The sequence below is a fragment of the Megascapheus bottae genome, chromosome 17 (genome assembly GCF_031878675.1).
Source record: "Megascapheus bottae isolate mThoBot1 chromosome 17, mThoBot2.hap1, whole genome shotgun sequence".
Lineage (NCBI taxonomy): Eukaryota > Metazoa > Chordata > Mammalia > Rodentia > Geomyidae > Megascapheus > Megascapheus bottae.
Window position 1 is genome coordinate 13,391,727 of NC_143525.1, and position 26,035 is coordinate 13,417,761.

A 26,035-nucleotide genomic window follows, 5' to 3' on the forward strand; every position below is an offset into this window, starting at 1 on the left:
AGTAATCTCCCAGAAGCCCCACCTCTGAACACTGATTGTACCAGGGACCAAACCTTCAATACACAAGCCTTTGTCAAGGGGGGCACTGTATCTGTAGCAATAATTCACAACATTAGATAGAACCTATATATTCAAGGACATTTAGAACTGTGCCTTTCCCTGTGTGTAAAATGTGCCTTAATCTTCTCAAAAACAAACAGAAAAAGGAAAAACAATAATGGACCTTAGCTAAACCAGACCAGCTATCTTTATAAGGTCATAAACCAGGAGTTCACAATCATAACATCCTATCTTCATCACAGAAGAACATACCATTCTCTAACCTAATGCAGGAGATAGATGCCAATTCATTGGGCTCATCCAAAAGCAGTTTTATGTCATTAGCATGCAAATTTAAGAAAGGAGGAGGGAAATCAGGACTTCTCTGAGTTTTACCCTATTCACAGTTTTCATGAGAGTGGTAAGAGCTCAGCATTCCCCACCCTGGCTCTCCTGGAAAGTGGGCAGCTCTCTGGTAGAACAGGCCTCCTGTGGGTATTGTAATTCTGTCTGATCGAGATTTCTTTTAAACGTCCTATGACTTCACAGTAATGTTTATGAGTCCAATATTGTAGACTTGCTGGCAGGGTTATAACATCTGAAATTAACTCAGCCTGGAGCTCCCATACCTCTGAGATAGTGTAATGTAAGGACTCTAATCTCAGATGTTTCATCTGAAACCATAGCAAATAGCTGACTGTTTTGTTTTAGGTTTTAGGACAATCAAAGATTCTTCTGACATTTTTAATAATCCCCTGAGATATGAACTCAAAGGACTTGTTTTTACACCACATTTTCGTTTGGGATCACTTATTTATACTCAGGGCAAAGAAATTTTGTTTGTTATTATATAATACTTTGAAATCTGCAACATTAAATAACTAAATCAAACTGGAATTTGCATGAAGTCCTAGATTTTTTTCTCTCTGTTTTTTCTTTTTGTTTTTCATTCATTCATGAAAAAAAATGTTAGGGTTTATACTGAGGGCACAACTAGGCTAATCACTTTAAAACAATAAAGACCAAAATGCCTAAGTACTTCAGAGTTTAGATTTTTTTTCATTTCCCAATACTAAAGATGTAAATCAGAGCCTTGCTTATGTTGGCAATTGCTCTATCACTGAGCTCCATCCTCAGTCTAGAGTCTTAAATTTAGACTTAAAAGAAGGGAAGTGGCACTGTGGCTAAAGGGGTAGGGCAGTAACCTTGAGCTGAAGAGTTCAGGGACAATGCCCAGCCCCAGAGATCAAGCCCCAGGACCCACAAAGAAAAACAAAAAAGCAACAGAGTCGAGTGCTGTGTACCTTTAATCCTAGCTACTCAGGAGACTGAGATCTGAGCACAGTGGTTCAAAGCTAGGCCATTCAGGAAAGTCCATGAGACTTACCTCCAATTAACTACCAAAGAGTCAGAAATGGAGCTGTGGCTCAAAGTGGCAATGCATTAGCCTTGAGTACAAAAGGCTAAGAGACAGTGTCCAGGCCCTCAGTTTAAGCCCCAGAAGCAGCACACACAGAAAAGACAGACAGACAGACAGAAAGAAGGGGGGGGAGGGAGGAAAGAAAGGAGGGAAAGAAGGGAAGAAAGAAAGAAAGAGAAAGAAAGAGCACAAATGTCAATGACTGCTACCTAGGGCAGAACATGACACGTATTGAACTTCTCTAAATTGTGTCCCCCAAAGAAGATGACAACAGCATTTGGTTTGAGGGCCCTAAAAGATGAGAGGAATTTTGATATGGAGGCCAAGGAAGAGGGGCCTCATTGGCAAACTAGGTTTTGGCAGGTAAATGTAGCCAGGACAGAATTGGAATTCTTTTGGCAGCAAGAAATACTAGAATCATCCAGATCCAATATTTCTAAAATATTCATTTAAGACAAAGCACTGGGCTGGGCACAATGGCCACACCTGCAACCCAAGCTATTTAGGAGTTAGAGATTTGGGCAAAACCACCAGAGACAGAAAATGAACAAGACTCCACCTCAGCAAACAAACCTGGCATAGTGTGTTCCCAGCTCTACAGAAGGCATAAGTATGAAGATCACTGTCCAAAGTTGGCCTGGGGGGAGGGGGGATGCAAGATGCTACCATAAAAACAACTAAGAGCTTAAAAGGGGGGGGGGGGAATTAGGGGGTGGGGATGGAACTGGACGGTATGGCTCCAGTGGTAGCTGTAAAGAGACCTGTCAGTGTACCTAAAAAGAAGAAAAAATGTGGCCAGGTAGAAACTAAAGTATTTCTTGTCAAGTAAATTACACTGTAAAATGTCTCTTGGCTTCCATTTGATAAACAGCTAAACTGGCATTTAAAGCCTAACAAGGACGGAAAACCCATTTCTCTCCAGGTGAGAAGGAACAGTGCAGAAGCCCAGAGCTCCTGGCTTGCTATAGGAAGGCCTTGTTTTTGCACTGGTCCATGGGCCTGGGTTTGGAGCCAGCACTGTGCTGCGGCTTTGTGCATCTCAGAGAAGGGCAGCCACACCCAGAGACCCAGTGCACATGTGCCAGCAAGGCTCCCTTTCCCACTCACCTGTGATGTAGAATGCCTTGTACTGTTCCAGGCGGACTGTCTGCAGGTCTCCATAGGCCCCAGCCGCCCCACTGTTGGGATGGAACAGCACCTGACAAAGGCCAATAGGATATGTGCATAAGAAAACCACAGCAGATGCACCCCAAATAAATAATTGCTCTGTACTCCAAATCCTCTGTCCTGATCCCTAAGTACTCCTTGTCAAATAAATCTGTGTCCACCCAAGCCAACTCCTCTGTGAAATTAGTTGCTTAAGAGGTGTGGGTTGCCACTCTGAGCCCAGAGTCACTTGAGTACATAGATCAAACTTCCAGGCCCAGTACCTGCTTTGTAATTCACAGGGCTGGGGACAAAATGATTCAATTATTTGTTCACATTTTTTTTTAAGAAACTTTTGTTTTTGAGATGGCCACTGTAGAGCTTCAAATAAAGCTACTGGCAAAGCCTCCTCATCGGCCACAGCCACCTGAGTCCCCGAAGTACAGAAAGGAGCCTGCATACAACCATGGTTTACACATATCTCCAGGGACTCCTTCAGCCTCAAGTGGATTTCCCAAGTCTCCACTGGGTGGCATTAAGAGGTGCTCCATTCCTCTGGCAATGAACACAGCCTTATCTCTGGGACTGCAGTTATTCTGCAGTGATGGAGATGGAACCCAAGGCTTCCCTCATGCTAAGGGCACACACACACACACACACACACACGGGCACGCACACACATTACCTCTCCAGCCTCTGTCTGGCCAGCATACACACAGGCACGCATGCCTATGACTCAGTCTGACTGCACTTGTGCTGAGGAAATCTTTCTTCACCCAGCCCTACATGAAAGAATTACCCGCAAGAACGGAAACACCTAATTCACAGTTCCCAAGGGAAGGATCTGGTAGGAAATAAAGCACAGCATCCTTGGTAGGTCAGTGAGTTTGAGCTGGAAGCATGAGACTGCCCTGGTATGAATGAATCATGACCGTATAGATCGCTGGAAAGGCACTTACGTGATTCAAAGTTTCCATGGGACTTGAGGGAGAAAAAAAATGAGAAACATCTGTCGGAGCAGTAAACAGCTGCCCCCACCCCACCAAGTTTCAGAGCCCTGAGACAATGCCGCCCAGGGTGCCCTCCCCACCACTGTCCCCCTCAACCTGCTGTTTCCCATGTCAACCTTGCAAATCCCCATATCAGGCTCCCTCCAAACAGGAAAAGCAGCCAGAACTGACACACTTCACTTCTTCCATCCCCATCCAAGGCCCCACCTCTCACTGCAGGGCTGGGCTTTGTTTCCTTGAGACATGGGGGGTGGGTGGGGGGGAGACTTGGATCACTTACTGGCAACAAAGCTGGGATGTGCCCAAACCCCCAGAATATGGGAATCAGGGTGGACTTCAAACCTTGGGCCTCACTCCCCAGGGTGGGGCTGCCTTATTCAGAACCTAGGTTATCTCTGGAACCACAGGAAAGACTTCCCCCCAAATCCAACAGGATGCAACACTGTGGGGTAGCTGGTGCTCAGAAATTTATATTTATTTTTCCCCTTTGAGCAGACTGGTGATGGCTGTCTTGTTTACATCAACATAGGAAGAAGGTTGGCAAGTGTCCACAGGAATTGCAGCTGAAGAGATTTCCTCTCCCCATGCTTGGGCCACATTGCAAAGATGACTTTGTCTTTGGCAAACTTCTGGACCCTTCCCCTTCTTGGCTGCCTTTCTTTCTTGTACCTTTAGTGTACATATATATATATATATATATATATACACACACACACACATATATATGTATGTATATATGTATATATATAATGTAGTACGCTTATGTATAATATAGAGTATATGTATATGCATTGGGTCCTGTAAGATGGTTCTACATAACAGCCTCTGGGGGCAGGCTCCATCAGAAGAAATGCACAGATCTGAATCTCCAAAGCGGGAAGATGATACTGTCAATCTTTTCCCATCATGTTGGGTGAAGTCTTTGACCGCTAGGGGCCCCCCTAAGAGAAGCCATGGGTAGTCCAGAGAATGAACACCTGGCTTCAGTGCCCTCCTCATATAGCCTCATGGCTATGGCCAAATACTTTAGGAGACACAGGAGTCCCTGAGTGGCTGGAGCTGGGCAGGCTCAGGGCTGTTAGGAAAAGCTTCCTTTGGTGAATAGTCTTTAGACCTGGTCATGATAGATAAAACTTGATGGATGGTGATGTTTTTACCTCCAGCTTCCCTGTGGGAGTCGGGAGAACACAAAGCAGAACATTGGATTCTAGGCTATGGACTCTTTCCCTCCCCAGTGCTCAGATGTGGGGGGGGCGGTATCCAGCCCCAAACCCAATGCCCTTACTTGCCCATCTGGTCTGTTGAGATCAGGATCAAAAGGTTGCATATGCAGCAAGATATTGGCTGCCATGGGATTTGAATGTCACAGACATGATGTCTCTGGAGGGGGATGAAGTGGGTCATGGGACAATAGGCATAAAAAATGTTATCCCACTGTTCCATTAAAGCTCTCAGCCCACACCCTGGGAAATGGCTGTGGGTGTGTGGCTGTGAGAAACTCCTCTTTTCACCTCCTCTCTACACTCTGTGAAGAGGGAAGGACCCCACTGCTAGGTAGCATTTGCATCTTGTTTTGAGCTGACCATGTAAAGGAAACTTTGAGCTTCTAGAAACTGGAATGGTTTTCTACATCAACCTGTATGATAACAGGTTGTTTAAAAGTTGCTTTTTTCGTGGCCGGGAGTTTGGCCTAGTGGTAGAGTGCTTGCCTAGCATGCACGAAGACCCGGGTTCGATTCCTCGGTACCACATACATAGAAAAAAAAAGCTGGAAGTGGTGCTGAGGCTCAAGCGGTAGATTCTAAGCCTTGAGAAAGTCTAAGGACAGTGCTCAGGCCCTGAGCCCAAGCCCAGGACTGGCAAAAAAAAAAAGTTGCTTTTTTCCAACCAGGAGTTTGGCTTAGTGGTAGAGTGCTTGCCTAGCATGCACAAAGACCCAGGTTTGATTCCTCGGTACCATATACATAATAAAAGCCAGAAGTGGTGCTGTGGCTCAAGTGGTAGAGCTCTAGCCTTGAGAAAGCCCAAGGATAGTGCTCAGGCCCTGAGTCCAAGCCCCAGGACTGGCAAAAAAAAATGCTTTTTCCTTAGCACTGGTGGCTTACACCTGTGACCCTAGCTATTCAGGAGGCTAAGATCTGAGGATTGAGGTTAAACACCAGCCCAAACAGCCAGGTGCTGGTGGCTCACGACTGTAATCCTAGCTACTCAGGGGGCTGAGATCTGAGGATCTCGGTTCAAAGTCAGCCCACGCACCAAAGTTCATGAGACTCTTGTCTCCAATTAACCACCAGAATACCAGAAATGGTGCTGTGGCTCAATTGGTAGAGTGATAGCCTTGAGCTGAAGAGCTTAGGGACAGCACATAGGCCCAGAGTTCAAGTCCCATGACCAAAAACAAAAACAAAAAACAGCCCAAGCAAAAAAGAATCGCAGTGATTCTTATCTCCACTTAACCCAGCCAAAAAAAAAAGAAAAAGCAGAACAAAACTGAAAGTGGAGGCATGGTTCAAATGGTAAAGTGACACCTTGAGCGGTCGTAACCAGAGGCCAGACTACCTGCCAGGCATCAGTGACTCATACTGTGAGATGGTCATACCTGATCAATCCGGAGACAATAAGGGGTCAACTGCCGTACACCACTCCATCAACTACTTGTGACTGTCTACCCCCATCCCACCTAACCGTTGTCTACTTAAACCTATGCCGTATCTTTCCCTACAGAGCCCTAGGATGGGTTGTAGATCTGTCATCCATGGATTCCTGTGCCATATAATAATTATCTTCTGTCTCTGTCCTCCATCCTGTCTCTTTATCAGGCATATGGGTGGTGGGGTGGGGCAGGGTGTGGGGGAGGAAGGGAAGCTGGCAGGGCCTCACACAGAATATGGAGAATTTGGATCAAGGGTCGAAAATTATAATTCCAATACTAGAATACTTGTAAGCTCAGGACATGTCTGAGGGCAAATACAAATTACCTACATTAAAAAATACATATAGACATTGATAGAGACATAGGTATATGAAGTCATTCACTTTTGTCTACTGGCTTTCCTGGAGCTATTTCAGATTGAAGAGCATTTAGTTCACAGACTGACTAGAGAAGACAGAACCAAACCTCTGAGCTAGCAGCTACATACTGTCCTCCAAGTCTGTGCCATGAGGCAGAGTCAAGAAGCAAACACATGAGTTATGGCCCATCCCAGGTTCTCCCATGAAGCCTGGACGGATAATCACTTCTCCTGGCTGGTTCCTGGGCTTACCCCCTGGGCTGGGCCCCTGCAGGTCTGGGCAAAGCTGTCTGCTCCTGAATCTGGGAAGGGAAGTGCGCACATGCACAAGGGCTGGAATCCAGAGTGGTCAGCCAGCATCAAGAAGACCACAGTCCTTCAAGCCCTTCCTGGTGACAACAATTATCCTGAGAGTAGCCATGGCAATAAACAGTCAGAACAGTCAGGAGCACCTCTCCCTGACGTCGTTCTTACATAATCTCCCCGTACCCACCCCCCCAGGGTCACACATACACACTGTTGACTTCCAGCCTACAGCGGAAACCATTTTCCTGTTTCAAGCTGCTTAGAAGAAGCAGTGTTTGGTGGGCGGGGGGGGGGGGGGGGAGGAGGGGGAACCTAGGAAGACCTGCCATTCTGCAGGGACAGACTTTCTGGAGGGCCATAAAAGAGCTTCAGAGAACCTTTCTGACCAAAGCTGTTAACCCCTAAGAAATCCTTCTGGTGTGCAGATGTGTGGAAGAGCCATCTTTGGATTGGCTGGGGAGAGGCTGGGCGTGAAAAGCAGCCTCAATCGTCACCAGGCACAGGGCACTTGAGCACAGCTGAGTCACTTACTTCCATGTGACCCTCCGAGACAGAAATAGACCCTTTGAAGTGTGGATCCCCAAGTGGTGAGCCTCTGAGTTTCTCCAGCCTCCATCCCTCCTCCCACTTCCTCTTCCTCTCAGGGAAAGGAAAGCACGTAGGAACAACAGGGAAGGGTCACAAGGACTGAGACGTCCTGCCTGCCACTGAGGACTCCAGCAGCAAATGCCTAAAGCCATGGTGGGGTGGAGTGGGGGGTCTTGGTTAAGAATGGGCTGCAGAGGGCCGGGAGTTTGGCCTAGGGGTAGAGTCTTGCCTAGTATGCACAAAGACCCAGGTTCAATTCCTCGGTACCACATACATAGAAAAAAGCCTGAAGTAGTACTGTGGCTCAAATGGTAGAGCTCTAGCCTTGAGAAAGTCCAAGGATAGTGCGCAGGCCCTGAGTTCAAGCCCCATAACTGGCAAGAATGGGCTGCAGAGCATGTGCTGGAAACTCCTGAGGGAAGTCTAGGGCTATATGAACTGGCTGGCCCTGATCTTCATCCAAGAGGGCTATCACTGGTTCATTCACTCCATTCATTCATTCATTCATTCATTCATTCATTCATCCACTCTAGCGAAGTGCTAGCTGGATGCAGGCACTACACTGAGAACCTGAAGGTGAACTCACAGATGGGATCCTTGCCCTTGAGAGGCTTCTCTTTCTGTTTCCCCACAATAAACAAGTCACAGACTCTGGTCAGAGATCTCATGCACCAAAAGCATCCTGGAGGCCTAAGTTGTATCAGGAAATTGAAAACATGCAGGTAAGTAACCTATTAAAGAGAATGAACATCCAACCTACCTACCTCTACCCTATGCCAAGTTGTGCATTATAATCTGGATTGGCAAAGCTGATTTATGGCAGTGGGGAGGTGAAGAGAGCTTCATCTCAAAGGATTCAACCCTCAGGGTTTCCGGTATGGGTTTGAACTGTCCATGTGCAAGCATCTTCTGAGGGTGTGGTATTCATGCACAGGCTCAGAGCTGAGACACAGCCCAGCCTCCTGCAGAGCCCTGGTGCGGGCACAGCCTTCTCCCACTTACCCTATGTCCCTTCTGTGACCTGCCCAGCAGTACTTCAGAGACATCCAGTCCATCAAAGTGTCGGTCTTGGGGTAAGCTGGCCCCTGCCAGGGCTACTGCTGTAGGGAAAATGTCCAACACGCTACAAAAAAATAAATAAATAAAACAACACCAAGGCACAGTTGATGCCAGCTCTTTCAACTCTTCCTTCTTATGTCATCAAAACCAACCTGAACCAAACCAGCCCAGAGCAAATCCTCGTTGTCCCTGCCCTCTATGACCCACACCTGCTTTTCCTTTTTAGGTTCTACCTTGACTTCTTGTTGTTTTCTTTTTTTTTTTTTTCCAGTCCTGGGCTTAGGCTCAGGGTTTGAGCACTGTCCCTGGGTTTTCTCAAGGCTAGGGCTCTACCACTTGAACCACAGCACCACTTCTGGCTTTTTGCTACATATGTGGTACCGAGGAATCGAACCCGGGTCTTCGTGCATGCTAGGCAAGCACTCTACCACTAGGCCAAACTCCCAGCCTACCTTGACTTCTTGAAGGTACAAGAGACAGAATGACATGGTGGCTCAGCATCCAAGCTCTGTAACCGGTGCTGCCTGGGCTGAAATCCCAGCTCCACCACCTGTCTGACTTCTCAGTGTCTCAGTTTCTTCTTCCATAAAGAAAGTGTTTTAATAACAGCACCATCTTGTAGGTGGTTGTGTGGGTAAAGCACACAGGTGGGCACTCCGAAAGGGCTTAGCGGATGTCTAATGGATGTCTAAACAGACGTTGTAACGTATTCACAGGGACACATCATGAACCTAAGAACTTGGGGATCTACCTGCCCCCAATTTGGCCACAGCCATTGGCTTTAGGAGTCCAACAAGAAAGTACTCCCTGTGTGTTGCATTGCCCAGTTCCCAGTCTCATAAATGTTTACTCGTTGGTCACAATATGTGACATTTTAACTATTATGTGTGAAGTATCCCACTGCCATTATTCTAGTGCATTTGGCTCACTGAAAAACAGCAAATGCTTGCGGTTTTTTAAAAAAATTGAACATCCAGAGACATGGAAAAGAACAAACAGTCCAGAACGCATAGACAGCCATTGTTCACCTTCTGGTGGGACTTTGTTAATGGGCTTTCTTTGGGTCACAAGGTGTACTGGAATGTGCCCCCCCCACCTCACTGTGCTCACCTCAGGGAAAACAAAACACAATCTCTAGTAAGAACAGAGTGGCCAACCTTTCAAAGGAGCTGATTACCTGGAAGCCAGGCCAACTCAGTCACTGAGACTTGGTGGATGAGCTTCCCCAAGGGAAGAGGTCCTGGGCACCAGAGGTTGGGCCTAGCAGCAGGATTCAGGCTCAGTATGAGCAGGCTCAGTGGCCTCATCTCTCCACTATCCCCACCTGAGGTCGTGGACTTGATCTGTTTAAAGGACCCGCCATGCCTCTACTATCTCCTGTCCTATCTGCCCACCTCTTTCCTCCCACCAGGGCTCTGCCACAACTGTCCACCCAGTTTCTCTGGGCACTGTGCTACTCTGGTTTCTGCTGGCCTGCAGCTTTCACAGTCAAGGGGGGCTTATCTCTAGAAAAACACACTCTAAGAACTGGCACCCTACAGGCGTTAAGGCAAGCATAGGGTCTGGAAGAGTCTGGAAACCTGTCCAAAGATTCCTGCTCTAAGTTGAGATGCAGAAAAGACTCTACCGCAGTGTGAATGGGCTGACATGGTTTGGGCATGTTTATTCAAGGGTTCTCTAAATTGCACCCCTCAGGGAGATCAGATTTCAAAATGGGCCAAATCAGTGAGCAAGAAAATCGCAATTTACATTAGGGCTTTTTATTGGTATTTTGAGAGAAAGAGAGACAGAGAGACCAGAGGTGGGGGCCCCAGGCCCTGGGAGCTATTCCTTAGCTTTTTTACTTAAGGCTGGTACTCAACTATTTGTGTCCACAGTTCACTTTTGGCTTTCGGCTGGTTAACTGAGACAGGAGTCTCACAAACTTTCCTGCTTCAAACCTTGATCCTTAGATCTCAGTCTCCTGGGAAGCTAGGATTAGAAGCATGAGCTACCAGTGTTGGGTTCACATTCGGTCCTATATGATTTGTGAACTTTCTTGAAGTGTCACAGATGGGTGAATGAGAAAAACTGAATCTGCATGGAGGTTGTGTAATATTTTGTAGGCTTCCCTTTTCCTATCCTTTCCCCCTACTCCCTTCTCCCATGAAACTTAGCATTGTAATTATAGAGCCCTAGTATGAAAGTTTATGAATCCTCACGTCTTAGTCTGGCAGCAGGCACTGAGGTAACTAGTTCAACCAGAGAACAAAGAAAGCCTTCGCCCACAAGAAAACTTCAACAGGTCTGGTGACTCACTACTCAGCCAGTGCAGCAGTGTTGGCAGGCTCAGACTGTCCAAAGATCTTTCTTCCCCACAGAAGGAGCATGCCCAGTCTGGCTTGGAGCTGAACCTTCATTACACACAGCTCTGTCTGATACAGTCCCAGGGCTGGGCCCTCGGCCTGCAGGTGAACCTGGAGAATGCAGCCCCATTTTACAAAGCCTACCTCAGCTATTCCAAACCTCAAACCTCATACCTCATGGAAGAAACGGATCTTGGAAGTCTTTGCAACCTTGGAGAAAGAAAACAAACAAAACTGAGCAGGAACCCCAAACCTGCATTTTTAAGTTGTTTATTTCTATACTTGACTTTTGATAGTATCCTATGTTGACTCTTGTGGGAAGTGGGTGGGTGCTTCTGCTTACAGGGCCTCTTCCATTTACAACAAGATTAGAAATGATGCATTTTGTTGCTGGGAGAAATGACTCACTCCTGTCACTCCAGCTACTCAGAAGGCAGAGATCCTGAGGATCTCAATTAGAGGCCAACCCAGTCAAAAAGTTAGAAAGATCCCTATCTATCTCAACCAAAAAGCTGGGCCTGGTGACTCAAATCTGCAATTCCAGCTATTTCAGAAACACAGGTAGGAGGATATAGGGCCAAAGTCCTGGGTAGTGGTCCGGGGGACCACAAGACTGCATCTGAAAAATCACCTAAAGGTAGAAAAGGTGGGAGTTTTGGCTGAAGTGGTAAAGCACTTGGTCTAGCAAACACAAATCCTCAAGTTAGAACCTCAGTACTACCCCCAAATAATGGTGCTTTACAACTGCATGCACTGATGTCAAGATAAATATGTATTACATACATATATATATATACATATATAAAACATATACTAAGCTATTTTATTCAACCTAAAAGTTTGGGACTTTCCTTGGAATTAAAAAAAAAAAAGAAATTAGGCTGGGCACAGACTGATGGCTCATGCCTATAAATCCTAGCTACTCAGGAGACTGAGATCTGAGGATCGTGGTTCAAAGCTAGCCTGGACACAAAAAGTAAATGAGACTCTTCTCTCCAGTTAAATGCCAGAAAACTGGAAAGTGGCGCTATGGCTCAAGTGGTAGAACAGTAGGCCCAGAGTTCAAGCCCCATGACTGAATAAAACAAAAAAATAAAAAGAAAAGAAATTAGCCAGGTACCCAATCTGAGTATTGTGGTTCGAAGACAGCTTGGGCAGGAAAATTCAGGAGACTCTTATCTCCAAACCACCCAAAAGTTGGAAGCATAGCTATGGCTCAAGTGGTAGAGCCCTAGCCTTGAGTAAAAAAGTTAAGAGACAGCACCCAGGCCCTACTTTCAAGCCCTAATACAGCACTGAATAAATAAATAAGTGAATAAATAGAGCTATGCAGGCCCTTAAAAATCTAAAGAGCCTTGGCACTGTTTCCTAGGCATAATAGAGAAGCAAGCCTGGTTCTGAGAAGGGCAGCTAGCAGCCTGCTCCTGAAAGGAGGGGCCTGGGATGGCGTAAAGGCCATCCCATCCTTAGAACCAGCAGGTTGACATCTTTGCAAATGCCACCACTCTTATGAAAATATTTTCTTTTTCCTTCATTTTCCGATCAGCCCAAGATCTAACAGTTGTTTCTAGGAAATGTACATGCTTGTGTCTTGATGGTTTAGGGGTCTGTGTTTGTTTGTTTGTCTTTGAAACTGGATCTTGCAAAGATGCCAAATCTGGGCTCAGATTCCGGGGCTTAACCAATCCTCCTGTCTCTGTCTCCCAAGTAGCCAAGAGTGCAGGTTTGCACTAGCATGCCCCACTAGGAACCAGGAATACAGTGGGATGAGGGAAGTGCAGAGGGGCATGGTTCTGCCTACTGGGCTTCAAGGGTCTAGGGTGCCAAAATGGGGCTCCCTGCCACTGGCTGGGTCTGGAACAATAAGCCACAGATGGATGGAAATAGGGGTGCCATGATAGATGTTCTGGGATGCTAAACAAGACAAGAGAGGTGATGTCCAAGGAGCTAAGGGTCACTTTTCTGGGGGAAAGGTAGATATGTCCTGAGGGTGGGAAGTAAGAGGAGATAAGGGGGTCAGAGAAGGACTAGGGGACTGGAAGAACTTACATTAGGACAGAACTTAGACTTCCTTTACTCTGCCCAGAGTCCAAGAAAGCTAGTCCCGCTCCAGTGGAGTGGGAATTGTTCCTAGGCCTGATTGGGGTCCAGGAGAAGCAGTTCTCTGTGTATAGAGGTGTTTAATGGCATGCCGGACCTCTTCCCCAACCATTTGTGACAAGCAAATATCACCAGGAAGTCCCCTTCCCCTCTCCAGGGGACAAGTGAATACTGGCTGTGAACTTTTTTTTTTTTTTTGGCGGTCATTGGGGCTTGAACTCTCAGCCTGGGTGCTGTCCCTAAGTTCTTCAGCTCAAGGCTAGTGCTCTACCACTTGAGCCACAGTGCCATTTCCAGTTTTCTGGGGGTTAATTAGAGATAAGAGTCTCATGGACTTTGGTGCCTGGGCTGGCTTTGAACCACGATCCTCAGATCTCAGCCTCCAGAATAGCTAGGATTACAGGCCTGAGCCACTGGCACTGGGCTATGAACACTTTCTTGGTGGAATTCTTTCAGCCTTGGCAAGCAAGTCAAGTCTGCTCTGTGCCTGAGCAGTGAACCCCGCCCTGCCCCCCCCCCCCCCCGACCCAGCTCCCATTTCTGACAATTGGGACAAGTAGAAGTGACCAGAATGGCATAAAGGACTTGAAGCCATCATGCTGGTAAAGTACCTAAAGCTGACATTTAACCAAGAAGGCAGATAACCCCTGAGCTCCTCTGAGGCTATCTTCAGATGCCCTAAAAGTACTAAAGGCCCCCACAAACTGGATAATACCAAGGAATTTTGCTCTGAAGTTGGAGCCTTTTCTGCCACCTGCTTGCCAAAGACCTGTCCTCCCACAACTACATTGCTCCACATCGAGAACTTTCCTCCTCCCTCACCCCCCCCCCAACCCTGTCCCTGGAACCATGCCTGACACTAGAGTTGAATTCAGCAATCAATATTAGTTAAAGGATGGCTTCTGTGTCCCTGAGCTTTGGAGATGGGTGAGGTACAAGCCCTTTCTTTAATCTCATTATATCATCCAAGCATGAGGCCAGCACTGGATATCACTGGTGGAACACATAAGGCCCCCCCAACAGACTCTTTTCCCTTTCTGTATTTGTGGATTTATAGTAGTAGATTTAAGGGGCTTTGGCCTTAAGGAAGTTATTTATGACTTGGAACAAGGTCTCTGCCCTCTGAGGAATAAAGTTCTAGAACAGATGATAAGCCCTAGGCTCCACAAAACAGGATGTACCAGTTCCTTGAATATGGACAATTTTTTTTTAACTCAAGATTTCATGCCTACTAGGTAGGTGCTGTACCACTTGAATCGTGCCTCCAGCCCTGCTTCCTTGAATATAATCCACACACTCTCATTCTCCTTGGAGCCTGCGTTGGAGGGAGATTTTGTAAAAAGAAAGAAAAAATAGGGCAATTAGAAACTGCATCAGAATGAGCAGGAAGGATGTCCACATATGGAAGCAAACAGAGTGAAAACTTAAAATAGAGCTAGGCACTGGGGTTCACGTCTATAATCTTAGCTACTCAAGAGGATCATGGTTCAAAGCCAGTTTAGGTAGGAAAGTTTGTGAGACTCTCATCGCCAGTAAATTAAAAAACTGAGCTGTGGCTCAAATGGTAGAGCACTAGTCTTGAGCACGAAAAGCTCATGGACAGCACATAGACCCAGGACCAGAAAAAAATAAAGCACAAAAATAGTGTGCTAAATTAATTAATCTGTTAATTTAACAGCTAAAATAGCTCAAAAAGGGCTGGTGTGGCCTATTACATTTCAATAATTCACATCTTTTTTGGGGGGGGTGGGAGTCGGTCTTGGGGCTTGAACTCTGGGCACGGGCACTGTCCCTGAGCTCTTCAGCCCAAGGCTACTGCCCTACCCTTGAGCCACAGCCCTACTTCCAGTTTTCTGGTGGTTAATTGGAGATAGGAGTCTCATGGACTTTAGTGACCAGGCTGGCTTTATATCATGACCCTCAGATCTCAGCCTCCTGAGTAGCTAGGATTACAGGTGTGAGCCACTGTGGCCAGCTTAAAAATTCATTTCTTTTGTCCCCAATCTTTCTCTTTCCTCAGTTATGCCTTCACTTATCAATGAGGCCAGGCATTCTTAGGGTAATGCTGACATCAACAGTAAGTGCCCATGGTGAGGTTAACGGTAAGGCCCACACTACTCCCCAGTGAGAAGTTGCCATTTGAGTGTCAGTGATATCACTGGAGAGGCTGTGGAGGTATTTGTGCATGTGCAGCCCAGCCTATGCACTCTCAGCTCCCTTTGATAATTGCTGGGACTATACCTAAAGCAGCTGGTGGCTCACACCTGTCATCCTAGCTCCTCAGAAGACTGATCTGAGGATCATGGTTCAAAGCCAGCCAGGCCAGGAAAGTCTGTGAGACCCTTATCTCTAATTAAGCACCCAAAGTCCAGAAGCAGAGCTATGGCTTTCGTGGTAGAGGGATAGTTTTCAAAGAAAACTCAGGGACAGCATCCAAGCCCTGAGTTCAAGCCCCAAGATCTACTCTTTCTCTCTCTCTCTCTCTCTCTCTCTCTCTCTCTCTCTCTCTCTCTCTCTCTCTCTCTCTCTCTCTCTCTCCCTCCCTCCCTCCCTCCCTCCCTCCCTCCCTCCCTCCCTCTCTCTCTCTCTCTCTCTCTCTCTCTCTCTCTCCTTTCCTGGCCTTTATTCCAGTAAGCCTGACATCACAGGTTTCAGGCTGTGAGATTGTTGTTCCACCTGCCAGCACCCGCTGACAGCATGCTGACTCCTGATAGCAGAGGGCCCACGCAAGTTCCTGCAGCCCCACAGGCTGCTGCTGGACCGTGTCTATACACCTGCTACTCTTACGCCAGGGCTGTTGACCCTTTCTTGTCCTGGGCCTGGAGATGCTGGAGAGCGCCAGTGACCTTTGCTTCCCTCTCCTGGGAACTAGGAATTGGGTCTTCACCAGTTTCCACCTGTGAGTGTATACAAAAGTGCTGGATTCTAGGGAGCACACCCACCCCTTGTTGGGGAGCACAAAGAAGAGGGGAAGTACCCATTTAGATTGGTAAGACATCTCTCTATAAGTCACAGCTCCCTAATTGGGATGGCATGGCCTTCACACAGAAACAGCACAGTTAGGTTCCCTGGCAAGAAACTGGCTCTGAATATCAGCCTGCATCAGATAACAGCACACAGCCAGGTCCCTTCTGATTAGTCCCCAAGGACCTGCATCACTCAAGAAGCCCCATGGTGCAAGGCCATTGGAAGGATTAATCCCTGAGACTACTGGTCCTTAACTCCCGGTCAGGTGGTCCTCAGCACTCCAATGATGTGCTGACCCCTACCCTAACATCCACAGGCAGTATAATTAGGGTTTTATGACCTCTGCTCTCCACTGGCTGATGGCTGGATCCAGGCCCAGAGGCCTCACATATCACTAAGACCCAAGGCTGTGAACCCCACCTCATCCCCTCTTTGCTGGAGATTGTCCCTGGGGAAAGTCTGAATCCCATGGCACACCCCTTTAATTAAGCACATTGCCCATGGGCAAATCCATAGAGTGTTGGAAGTATCTGGTATACTTAGTCAAGGCAGCTGGCCAAATGAACTTCCTAATGTTTCTAGCTACCCAATATTCACCATTGTTAGGGTTCTAAACCTCCTTCACATCTCAAGGCCATTTGGGTTTCATACCTTAACAGAGCCATGCTGGTGACATTGGCTGGGACATGGCCAGGCCAGTAAGCCAGTGCTGGGACCCGGTGGCCACCTTCCCAGGTGGTCTGCTTGGTTGGACTTCCCCCTGTGAGAGGAGGCAGTAGTTGATAGACAGCAATCACTAGAAGCTTCTTTTCAGCTAACAGCTAGTCTCTGGGAGAATAATCTCTCTTAGAGTTTCCAATAATCCCACAAAGAAATGGCTTTGTCTTCCCAATCAGCTCTTTCTCTCCAGCTAGCTAATATCTTTCAATACAAGCTTTGATTTTCCTGGACTTACAAGCAAAAGTCTCCCAGCCCTTGGTTGAATCATGTCATTTGATTTTCTCTATAACACAGTCCCCATGAAATGGTCTTGTTGATTTGTGACCATCTTTCTCCTGGGTCTCTGCGTCCATGTGATTTCATCAGTCACAAGACCCCAAGGCATAGTAGGTACTTAATAACTCTTGCATGAATAAATCAATTTGTCTTCCTGCTGATTATAATGAGACTATCTAATTAAAATGAAAAACTATAATTATTTGCGAAGAGGATCATCTACACAATGACCAACCAATCTCACATGGGTTTTATGGCTTTCTTTTGCTTTTCTCTGAATTAGTAAGTGGTTCTGATAGTCAGACAATCCATGAGACTCTTATCTCCAGTCAACCACCAAAAAGCTGGAAGTGGTGCTGTGGTTCAAGTGGTAGATTGCTATCCTTGAGCAAATGAAGCTCAGAGACACAGTGCCCAGGCCCTAAGTTCAAGCCCCAGGACCAGCACAGAAACAAAACAAGATACAGTCTGTACTAGCCCATCTCTTTTCTTTTGTGGGAAGGGTAAGAATAATCTATGTGCAATCTATGAATTTCCACATAGGCAATTTGAGAGATTATTTTTATAAGCATGAAGTCAAAAGTGACCTCTAGTACAATGATAGCCAGAGGGCTGAAAGATGAGGTCATGTTTTCTGGAAACATCTGAATCTGAATCGTGCTGAATTAACCGTGACCATCTTCATACACCCCCACACACCCCACCCTCATCCTAGAGACAGAGGCCAGGATTCCACACAGTTCTCGTGTCAAAAGCCTTTCCAAGGCAAAGTGTGTGGCTCCCACATGCTGTGGTCATGTGACCTCCCCATGGTTGGCTGGTGTGAAGAATAAAAGCCATGATGGGTGGGGATAAAAGGGACCAAGATGAAGGCTTCTTCCGTCTGGACTACACAGCCACAGGCAGAAACGTTGCTATTCCTAACACCGGAAATGCTTAGCATTCTTGGGACCTTCTCTTGACCAGCTCTGGAAGTCCCCCAAGTACGGAGGAAAGAAACACAACCCAAAACAATCCCCAGGCTAAGCCTACGATCTGTTTATGTTTGAGGGCGTGGCACTGGAGAAGCACGTGGACGCTCTGCAGACAGAGGATGGAGATCTTTGATTCCCTCCAACGTTTCTCAAATGTACTCTTTTCCTCAAGAGCCATGTCTCTGAAAATACAGCCCTTCTGCTGAACACCCATGCATGTGAAACAGAACAGGCAGCACTGCCCTGAATATATACGCATTTCCACGTGGCTCCGACATGCATGATTTATGGTTCTGCTTAAGACCAAAGACCAACAAAAACAAAAACAAAAACGAAAGGAAAGAGTGTGAATCCACGCGTGCTGGGCCTCTGGGATTCAGTCCAAGCCCCAGGAAGGACATCTGTGTAGAAGCTTTGGGTATGGGTAGGCAAAAAGATGAGGCTTGTTTATGTGCCCATCTATGGTACATGACATTCAAACAGATTTGCTTAACCTTTGAGTCCAGATGTAAGAAAAGGCCAAAGCTTCTGCTTGGAGAAGCAAGCATTTACTCTGTTCTGTGACACAGCAGTCAGGTCTCTGTCTCCTGAATGTTTCCAGAAGGGTAACCTATCTCTGAATTAATAAACTTGTTAATGAGTCTTCCTCACTATGGATTCTGCTTGTTGGCCATGACCTTCTTTGCGGACATTTTGCAGATGACTGACCTTCCCAATGTTTTTTTTTTTCAGAGGAAAATATGTCGATGTGTTTGTCTTTTTCAATGGAAGTTCAGAGCTGAAGGGGTGGGGTGGAGCTCAGCCACTTATTAAATATGCGTGTGGCAATGAAGTGGAAGGGGGCAAGGGAAAGTGGAAGAAAAACATGGGAAGGGGTATCAGTGTTCAAGAAGTAATGTACCCACTACTTGATGAATGTAACTTACCCCTCTATACATCACCCCGACAGTAAAATACAATAAATTAGAAAAAAAACTAAGAGGAAGAGAAATAGACCCTCTAAGAGGGGACACTCAGTGTGACCACTTGGGGCTGGTGATTATTCTTGAGTTCTAATTTTAACAGCAGACACAAAAGGAAATAGGAAGACAGAGGTGAGAGGCCAGCCCTAGGGGAAACTATTAGTGGAATCTTACTTCAAGGATAAGCCAGGTGTGTTGGGGCCTGTCTATAACCTCACTTATATCAGAGGTCTAAATAGAAGGACCTCTGTTTGAGGCTGGCCCAAGGCAAGAAATGTGAGACTCTATCTGCAAAATAGCTAAAGCCAAAAAGGGACAGAGGTTTAGCTCAAGTAGTAGAGTGCCTATCGAAGGCAAGGTTCTAAATTCAAAATGTGGTTATCAGCCTCATTACCCGCCAAAAAGCCCAGAAAGGGGGCTGGGAGTTTGGCCTAGTGGTAGAGTGCTTTGCCTAGCATGCACGAAGACCACATACATAGAAAAAAAGCCAGAAGTGGTGCTGAGACTCAAGTGGTAAAGTGCTAGCCTTGAGAAAGTCCAAGGACAGTGCTCAGGCCCTGAGATCAAGCCCAGGACTGGCAAAAAAAAAAAAAAAAAAAGCCCAGAAAGACACATTTATATAGTCCAGCCACACAAATGATACAGACCCACAGACCTGAATGATCAAAAGGAATTTAGCTATCCAAGCTTAAGAGTTGCACCATAATCACAGCCACTTGGGAGGCAGAGCAAGACCATCATGAGTTCCAGGCCAACCCTGGACATAAGGTAAAGAGACTGTGTTTCAAACTAAACGAAAGAGCTGGAGGCACAGCTGGAGCACTTGCCTAACATGCTTGAGGTCCCAGGTTTCAATCCTCAGTACTAGAAAAACGAAAGGGGAGAAGGGCCTACATGTGACAATCATAAATATGGATTGATCACCCACAGCACAGACACTATTCTTTTCCAAACCCATTTCCCCACTGGCACTGGTAGAGACAGAAAGTCTAACTAGAGTCCCCCTGGGAACCTCTAGAGGTGTAGAATACATTTAGCAGCAGTGTTTTCCTGGGCTAAACTGGGTTTCTTGTGGTTTATCTGCACCAGCAAAAGCAGAACTCCAGAAGAGCTTTTCCAGTCCCCAGTACTCTCCAATGACACTTCCTCACCCATCGAAACTTAGTACAAGTTCAACATCATAGTAATGAGCGGCACCACCTATTATTTGAACCCTTACCGAGTACCAAGTATTCCTAAGTATGTTAAGTGTTTCCTGGTATTATTTCAGTGCATCCATAAGGCAAACTTTCCAGCTAAGGTTTTTTCAGATGAAGAAACAAACCAAAACTGAGAAGAGGTAAGAAACAAACCAAAGCTGAGAAGAGGTAAGAAACAAACAAAAGCTGAGAAGAAGTAGCTTACCCAAGGTCACATAGTTAGCAAGTGGTGCAGCCTGGATTTGAATCCAAGTCTAACTACACTGCCAACACCTTCAGCCTCACAGACCATTTAGGGCAATATTTCCCATCCTGAATACAAGATAAACTCATGAGTGGAGAGGGTTTTGGTTTTTTGTTTGTTTTAATAGTGCCCATGCCAAAATAATTTTCCTACAGGTTCATGATTTAATTGGCTTGGAATGAGGCCTGGACCTCAATACCCTATAAAGCCTTCCCATATGTTTAGAGCAGAGCTCAAGATCAGAAAACACAGTCAGAGAGCATTCCAAAGCTAAATGTAGCTGTGTGCTTTTTAATCACAGGCTTTCAACTGCCCACACCTCTATACTTTTTTCTATATGCATTATAAATGGCGCCTGGCACAATACAGTAAACTCCAATTCACTTTTTGATTTGGAAAGCTATTTGCTAGTCTAGCCTTAATACTTTGATCCATGATACCAGTACATTAAAAGTGAGAGTTGCATTTGGCTTTCCACGAGGAATAGCTTGGTCTTATGGCCAGGAGAATGCATTTCAATACATCTGTGGTGAAGTTATGACTCTAATTAAAGCAGCATCTCTTACTTAAAGCAACAACTATTTGGTCTCAGCAACAAAAAATCGAAACAGATCCATGATTCATGAATTTGCTTACTTGTTCTTCCTTGGCTTTGGCCATGAGTGACATTTTGTGAGGCATCCTGACAGGGGCAGGGCAACCAGAGCACCCCACTGCCCACGCTTAGGAACAGCAACCTTTCTTGGGGAGGACCCAACGCCATGTCTCACTTGGTTAGTACAGAATGGCTCAGTTGGAGATGTACAGATTCTCCAGACAAGAGAATCATTGGGTGAGATTTTACCATGTTAAACTTCTATTCTAACCCAGGAACTGGTGCAATCTTAGCTATTCAGGAGGCTAAATTCTGAGGATAAGGTTGGAAGCCAGCCCTGGCAGAAAAGGCCATAGAGACTCTTTTATCTCCAAGACCCAGAAAAAGCTGAAAGGGGATGCTGTGGCTCAAGTGGTAGAGCACTAACCTTGAGCAAAAAGACTCAGGGACAGCACCCAGGCCCTGAGTTCATGCCCCAGAACTGGCACAAAAAAAAAGAGGAAAATATAGATTATTGGATTTTATGCCTAAAAAAGCCTAATTAACTTCATAAGTCTAGGGTAAGGCTCTATACTCTAGATGATCCCAATACCTGGAGTCTGAGGACAAAGAGATTTTGAAATCTGAACTGGATAAAGGAGACACCTTTTTTTTAGAGCTCTAATTTCTATTGTCTAGGCCTAAGGCCTTGGGCAAAATTCATTCCTTCATCACTGATTGGGGGTGGGGGCAGGAAAGAACAATTGTACTTATCTCTTGTGGGAATAGTTACTCAGCTCCTCATAAGAAGTTCAAAGCAAGCATTTTCTACATAATGCTTATCACAAGAGTAAGATATGCAAACTTTCTCTCAAACAAAGAAAGCAGGGTGTGGTGGCTCAAACCAGTTATCCTAGCTACTCAGGAGGCTGAGATCTGAGGATGGTGGATTGAAGCCAGCACTGGAAAGGCTCCAAGTGGAGCTGAGACAGCAAGCAGTTTTACAAGTAAGTAAGTAGCCTTGAACAAGGGACCTAGGTCCTGAGGTAAAGCCCCAAGACTGGAAAAACAAACAAAACAAAACAAACTCAACTGGCCACCAGGTATACAAGAACACAATCCATAGACTTGCCAGGAAAGTTTGATATGCCTTCTAGTTATATGCAATAATTTGGATTCCTAGAACTGCCAACCCCTGGCACAAGTGAACACACATTCCTTTCTATTCCCTGCCTCTCCTCCAAGGACATTAACACCTGTGACTCCTGTAGGGAAGCCTTCTCTGAGAACCTTCTACAGCATCAAGACATTTCTAAATACAAGTACATGCCCTTGCCAAGGATGCTCATAGTATATGAGTTTCCTGGAACCATGAGGCACTCAGGTTTCACTCTAGTCAGGATCCATGTCTTTCACTCCTGCCTTGGTCACCACACATGTAGCACCCTTGACCTTTCCCATCTGAGCCCTTGCTCCCCCCACCACCCCACTGGACAGCAGGTTCTGGAATCTGAGCTATCTCCCAGTGGAAAGGTTACACAACCACCTGATAGCAGTGAATTACAGACAACCGAGGTCGCCCAGAAATGCAGGGGCCAAATTCAACGGAATGTTTCCTCATCACCAGGGGACAGGAAGGAAAATTTCTGCTGTTCGAATAAAGTGAGGAGCGATTTTCCAGACAGAAAGAGCAGCAATCTGTTGTATGGGAAGTAAGAACCATGTCAGCTCAGTCCCTGCTAGGAAAGGGTCTGGGAGGGAGAAGGAAGGGACAGTTTCTGGGAGCCAGATCTCCTGAGTAGGCAGGGACTTACAGATGGATCTGTTTCCTCTGGAGGGAGGCAGAGCAGCTCTGCTCTCCCTTCCCCTACAGCCTCCTCTCCACCCCCACCCCTGTATCCCCTAGTTCTGGTTTCTTCTCAACCCAACAGGGAACATGCCAAGCCAAGTGGAGCATCCTCGCTCCAGTAGGGGTGGGCAGATTGCTCCAGGAGACGCTGTCTCATCCCATCAGCTGAGCAGGTGGCCTGGCCAGGAAAGGAAAGGGAAGATGAGCCGGGGGAGGGGGGAGAGGGGAGAGGGTTGGGAGGGGTGGTAATGGCAGGACCCTGGGAGCAGGACAAGACAGAGCACGTGGCCTGACGTAGCAGGCTGGCTTTAGGGGAAAGGAACAGGGCTGTTAGTACTGTTTGTCCTGCTCTGTTGCGAAAACATGAACTGTCTTTTCTCTTTCATCTGCTCCAGAGCCTGGCTCCCTTCGTGGTGGGGTATGGGAGGAACCCCCGCTGAGGAGGAACTGGGGTGAGGAAGAGCAGGTGGTCCAGAGGGACCCATTCTCCTGATGCACATGGGGTTCTGCCCAGCTTCCCAGAATGCCCCATAGAAGCAGGTGACAGCAAGCAGGTGACAGCAAGCTGATGAGCATTCACGAGGAAGAAGGAATCTTTACCCCACACAGCTACCCTACACACAAAGTCTGACGAGAGAGAGAGAGAGAGAAAGAGAGAGAGAGAGAGAGAGAGAGAGAGAAAGAGAGAGAGAGAGAGAGACAGAGAGAGAGACAGAGACAGAGACAGAGAGACAGAGAGAGAGAGACAGAGACAGGAAAACCCAGCCCTGATGCCAATCACAAATTCAAGTAGTGAGCCTCAAAGATATTGTATCAAGCCACAAGGATGCTCAGAAAGCCCTGCCCCCAATACACGATATGACAAGAAGACAGCCTGCAATCTACTCATCTATTCAGAACAGTTTCTCAAGGCAGATGCGCAGAACATTCTTCATATTGGCTATACGTTATTTAGATTGTCTTACATTGTAAGGGTATTTTCCAACTCTCTTCCCTTGGAGTGGGACATTCTTTTTTGGCTAGGAATGAAGAAGCTGAGTCTCATGGGAGTTATGAGCAAAGATCACGCACCAGCTAAGTCCCACACGAGATCCCATCTGACCCTCTCCATCACCAATGGTGTGGGGCATGCCACCCCATAAGACAGGAGAAGACGGAGCCTCCTGATGAAGTAACTGAACAGAGATCCAAAGCCAGCTGGGTTCCAAGGCCTTGAGTTCTTTCCATCTTTTTACTGTGCAGACATTTTCCCTGACAACCCTAAGGTTCAAAGAAGCAAGACAGAATTTTCCAGAAGGCTGAGTCACCCACGGGGATTCTAAAAGGTGACATCAGTACCAAGGGTTGAGGAACAAGTCAGTAGAGGCCTCCTTCATCGCTGGTTGGACTGGGATCAGCCCCCCTCCCTCCTGGGCCTCAGTTTCCCCCTTCAGTTAGGAAGGTGATTGGAAGGGTCACTGAGGTTTTATTTTCAAACTCTGGCATCCTTTGAATGTGAGGCTATTCCTGGAGATGTCACTGGCTTATCTCATAGATAGTTTTTGGCTCTCTAAGGATAGTGGTACATTCCTGTAATCCCCTCTACTTATTTCATACCCAATAACGTCTGGAGTTTTAAAAATGTAATAATATGCTGAGTGAGAGGGGTTGGGGTGGAGAGCAAATGTTTAAAGGGACAGACTTTTCTCTCTTCTTTTCATATGGAACTAGGGTTTGAACTCAGGGTTGGCCTGCCACTTGCTAGGCAGATGCTCCAGCACTTGATACATGCCACCAATCTGGATATAGACTTTTCTTGGGGGGGGGGTAATGGAAATGTTCTAGAACTAGACAGTGGTGGCAACTGTAGCTCACTGAGAGTTTGCTAAGTGTCATTGAATTATATGATTTAGCTGGAGGCTGAAAGCTGGACAGCTGGGAAGGCAGCTGGGTGGCATGGGGCCAGCACCAGCTTCCACTGCAGAGACAAACTGGGCTTCATCTCCTAAGCTATGTGGTCTTGGAAAAGCGACTTCACCTTTCCAAGTCTCTCTCCCCATCTATCAGTGAAGCGCCTTATATTTACCTTTCACTGGGTTTAGAGAGACCACATCTAAAAACCTTGCATAGCTATGCTATGTTTCTGGAATGGATAAAGCCAGTGAATGGTTGGATGGAGAGAGAAGGAGGCCCAGCAAAGGAGGCAGGAAGAAAGTGAGAGGCCAAGTAAGAGACTTTTTAAGGTTTTTTTTTGGGGGGGTGGGTGGGAGACAGGGAGAAGCTGGTCCTCGGGGGAGCTCAGGTAACAAAGACAGCAGGACGATCCAGGCCTTTCAGATGCTCTCCGTGCAGTCAACATTCCCAGAGACAGGATCCCACGCCAGGCTGGAGCTTACCTCCCATACCTAGCTCCACTAACCCCAGCTGTGCCGCTCACCTTGATGGGTTTGCCACAGTCCAGTGAAGGGGCCCACGCTGCCTGCCAGCTCACACTTCTGAGCCCATGGTCCATTGTCACCTAGAAACCAACAAAAAGCAACAGGTGATGGTGAGTAGGCAGAGGAACCTCTACACACTCTCCCTCTCCCCTGGTCCCATATCTCTACACGCAGCAGGACTGGACCAAAGGATTTAAGAAATCAACTATGAACCCTAACTTTAAAGATATACTCCTGGGGCTGGGAGTGTGGCCTAGTGGTAGAGTGCTTGTTGAGCATGCACAAAGCTCTGGGTTTGATTCCTCAGTACCACATATTCAGAAAAAGCCGGAAATGGTGAAGTGGCTCAAGTGGCAGAGCGCCAGCCTTCAACAAAAAGTGTCCAAGGTCAGGTGCTGTGGCTCACGTCTGTAATCCTAGCTACTCAGGAGGCTGAGATCTGAGGATCTTGGTTCAAAACCAGCCTGGGCACTAAAGACCGTGAGACTCTTTTCTCCAATTAACCACCAGAAAACAGGAAATGGCGCTGTGGATCAAGGGGTAGGGTAGTAGCCTTGAGCTGAAGAGCTCAGGGACAGCTCCCAGACCCAGAGTTCAAGCCCACTACTGACAAAAAAAAAAAGTGTCAAAGAACAGTGCCCAGACCTTAAGTTCAAGCCCAAGAACTGGCAGGGGTATTGCCACTAATCTCCGCATTGGAGGCTGAGGCAAAAGGATTTTCAGTTTGAGGCCAGTCTGAGATATACAGAATCACTCCAGCTCTCTATGTCTTGCTGAGACAGGATCCCTAAGTAGATGTTCCTACCTTGGCCTCCCAAATGCTTGGCTT

The 26,035-nt window shown here is 46.7% G+C and overlaps 1 protein-coding gene across 1 annotated transcript in view; it reads right to left on the reverse strand.

Annotated features, from left to right (window-relative positions):
* Arsg (arylsulfatase G) overlaps positions 1–26,035 on the reverse strand; it is a 65,848-nt gene that overhangs the window by 9,094 nt on the left and 30,719 nt on the right. Inside the window, exons 7-10 of the mRNA XM_090349856.1 lie at positions 25,206–25,286; positions 16,643–16,751; positions 8,523–8,643; positions 2,567–2,657 (exon numbers count right to left, since the gene is read on the reverse strand). Coding sequence (XP_090205982.1) covers positions 2,567–2,657; positions 8,523–8,643; positions 16,643–16,751; positions 25,206–25,286 — 402 coding nt within the window. The remainder of the gene's footprint in view (positions 1–2,566; positions 2,658–8,522; positions 8,644–16,642; positions 16,752–25,205; positions 25,287–26,035) is intronic.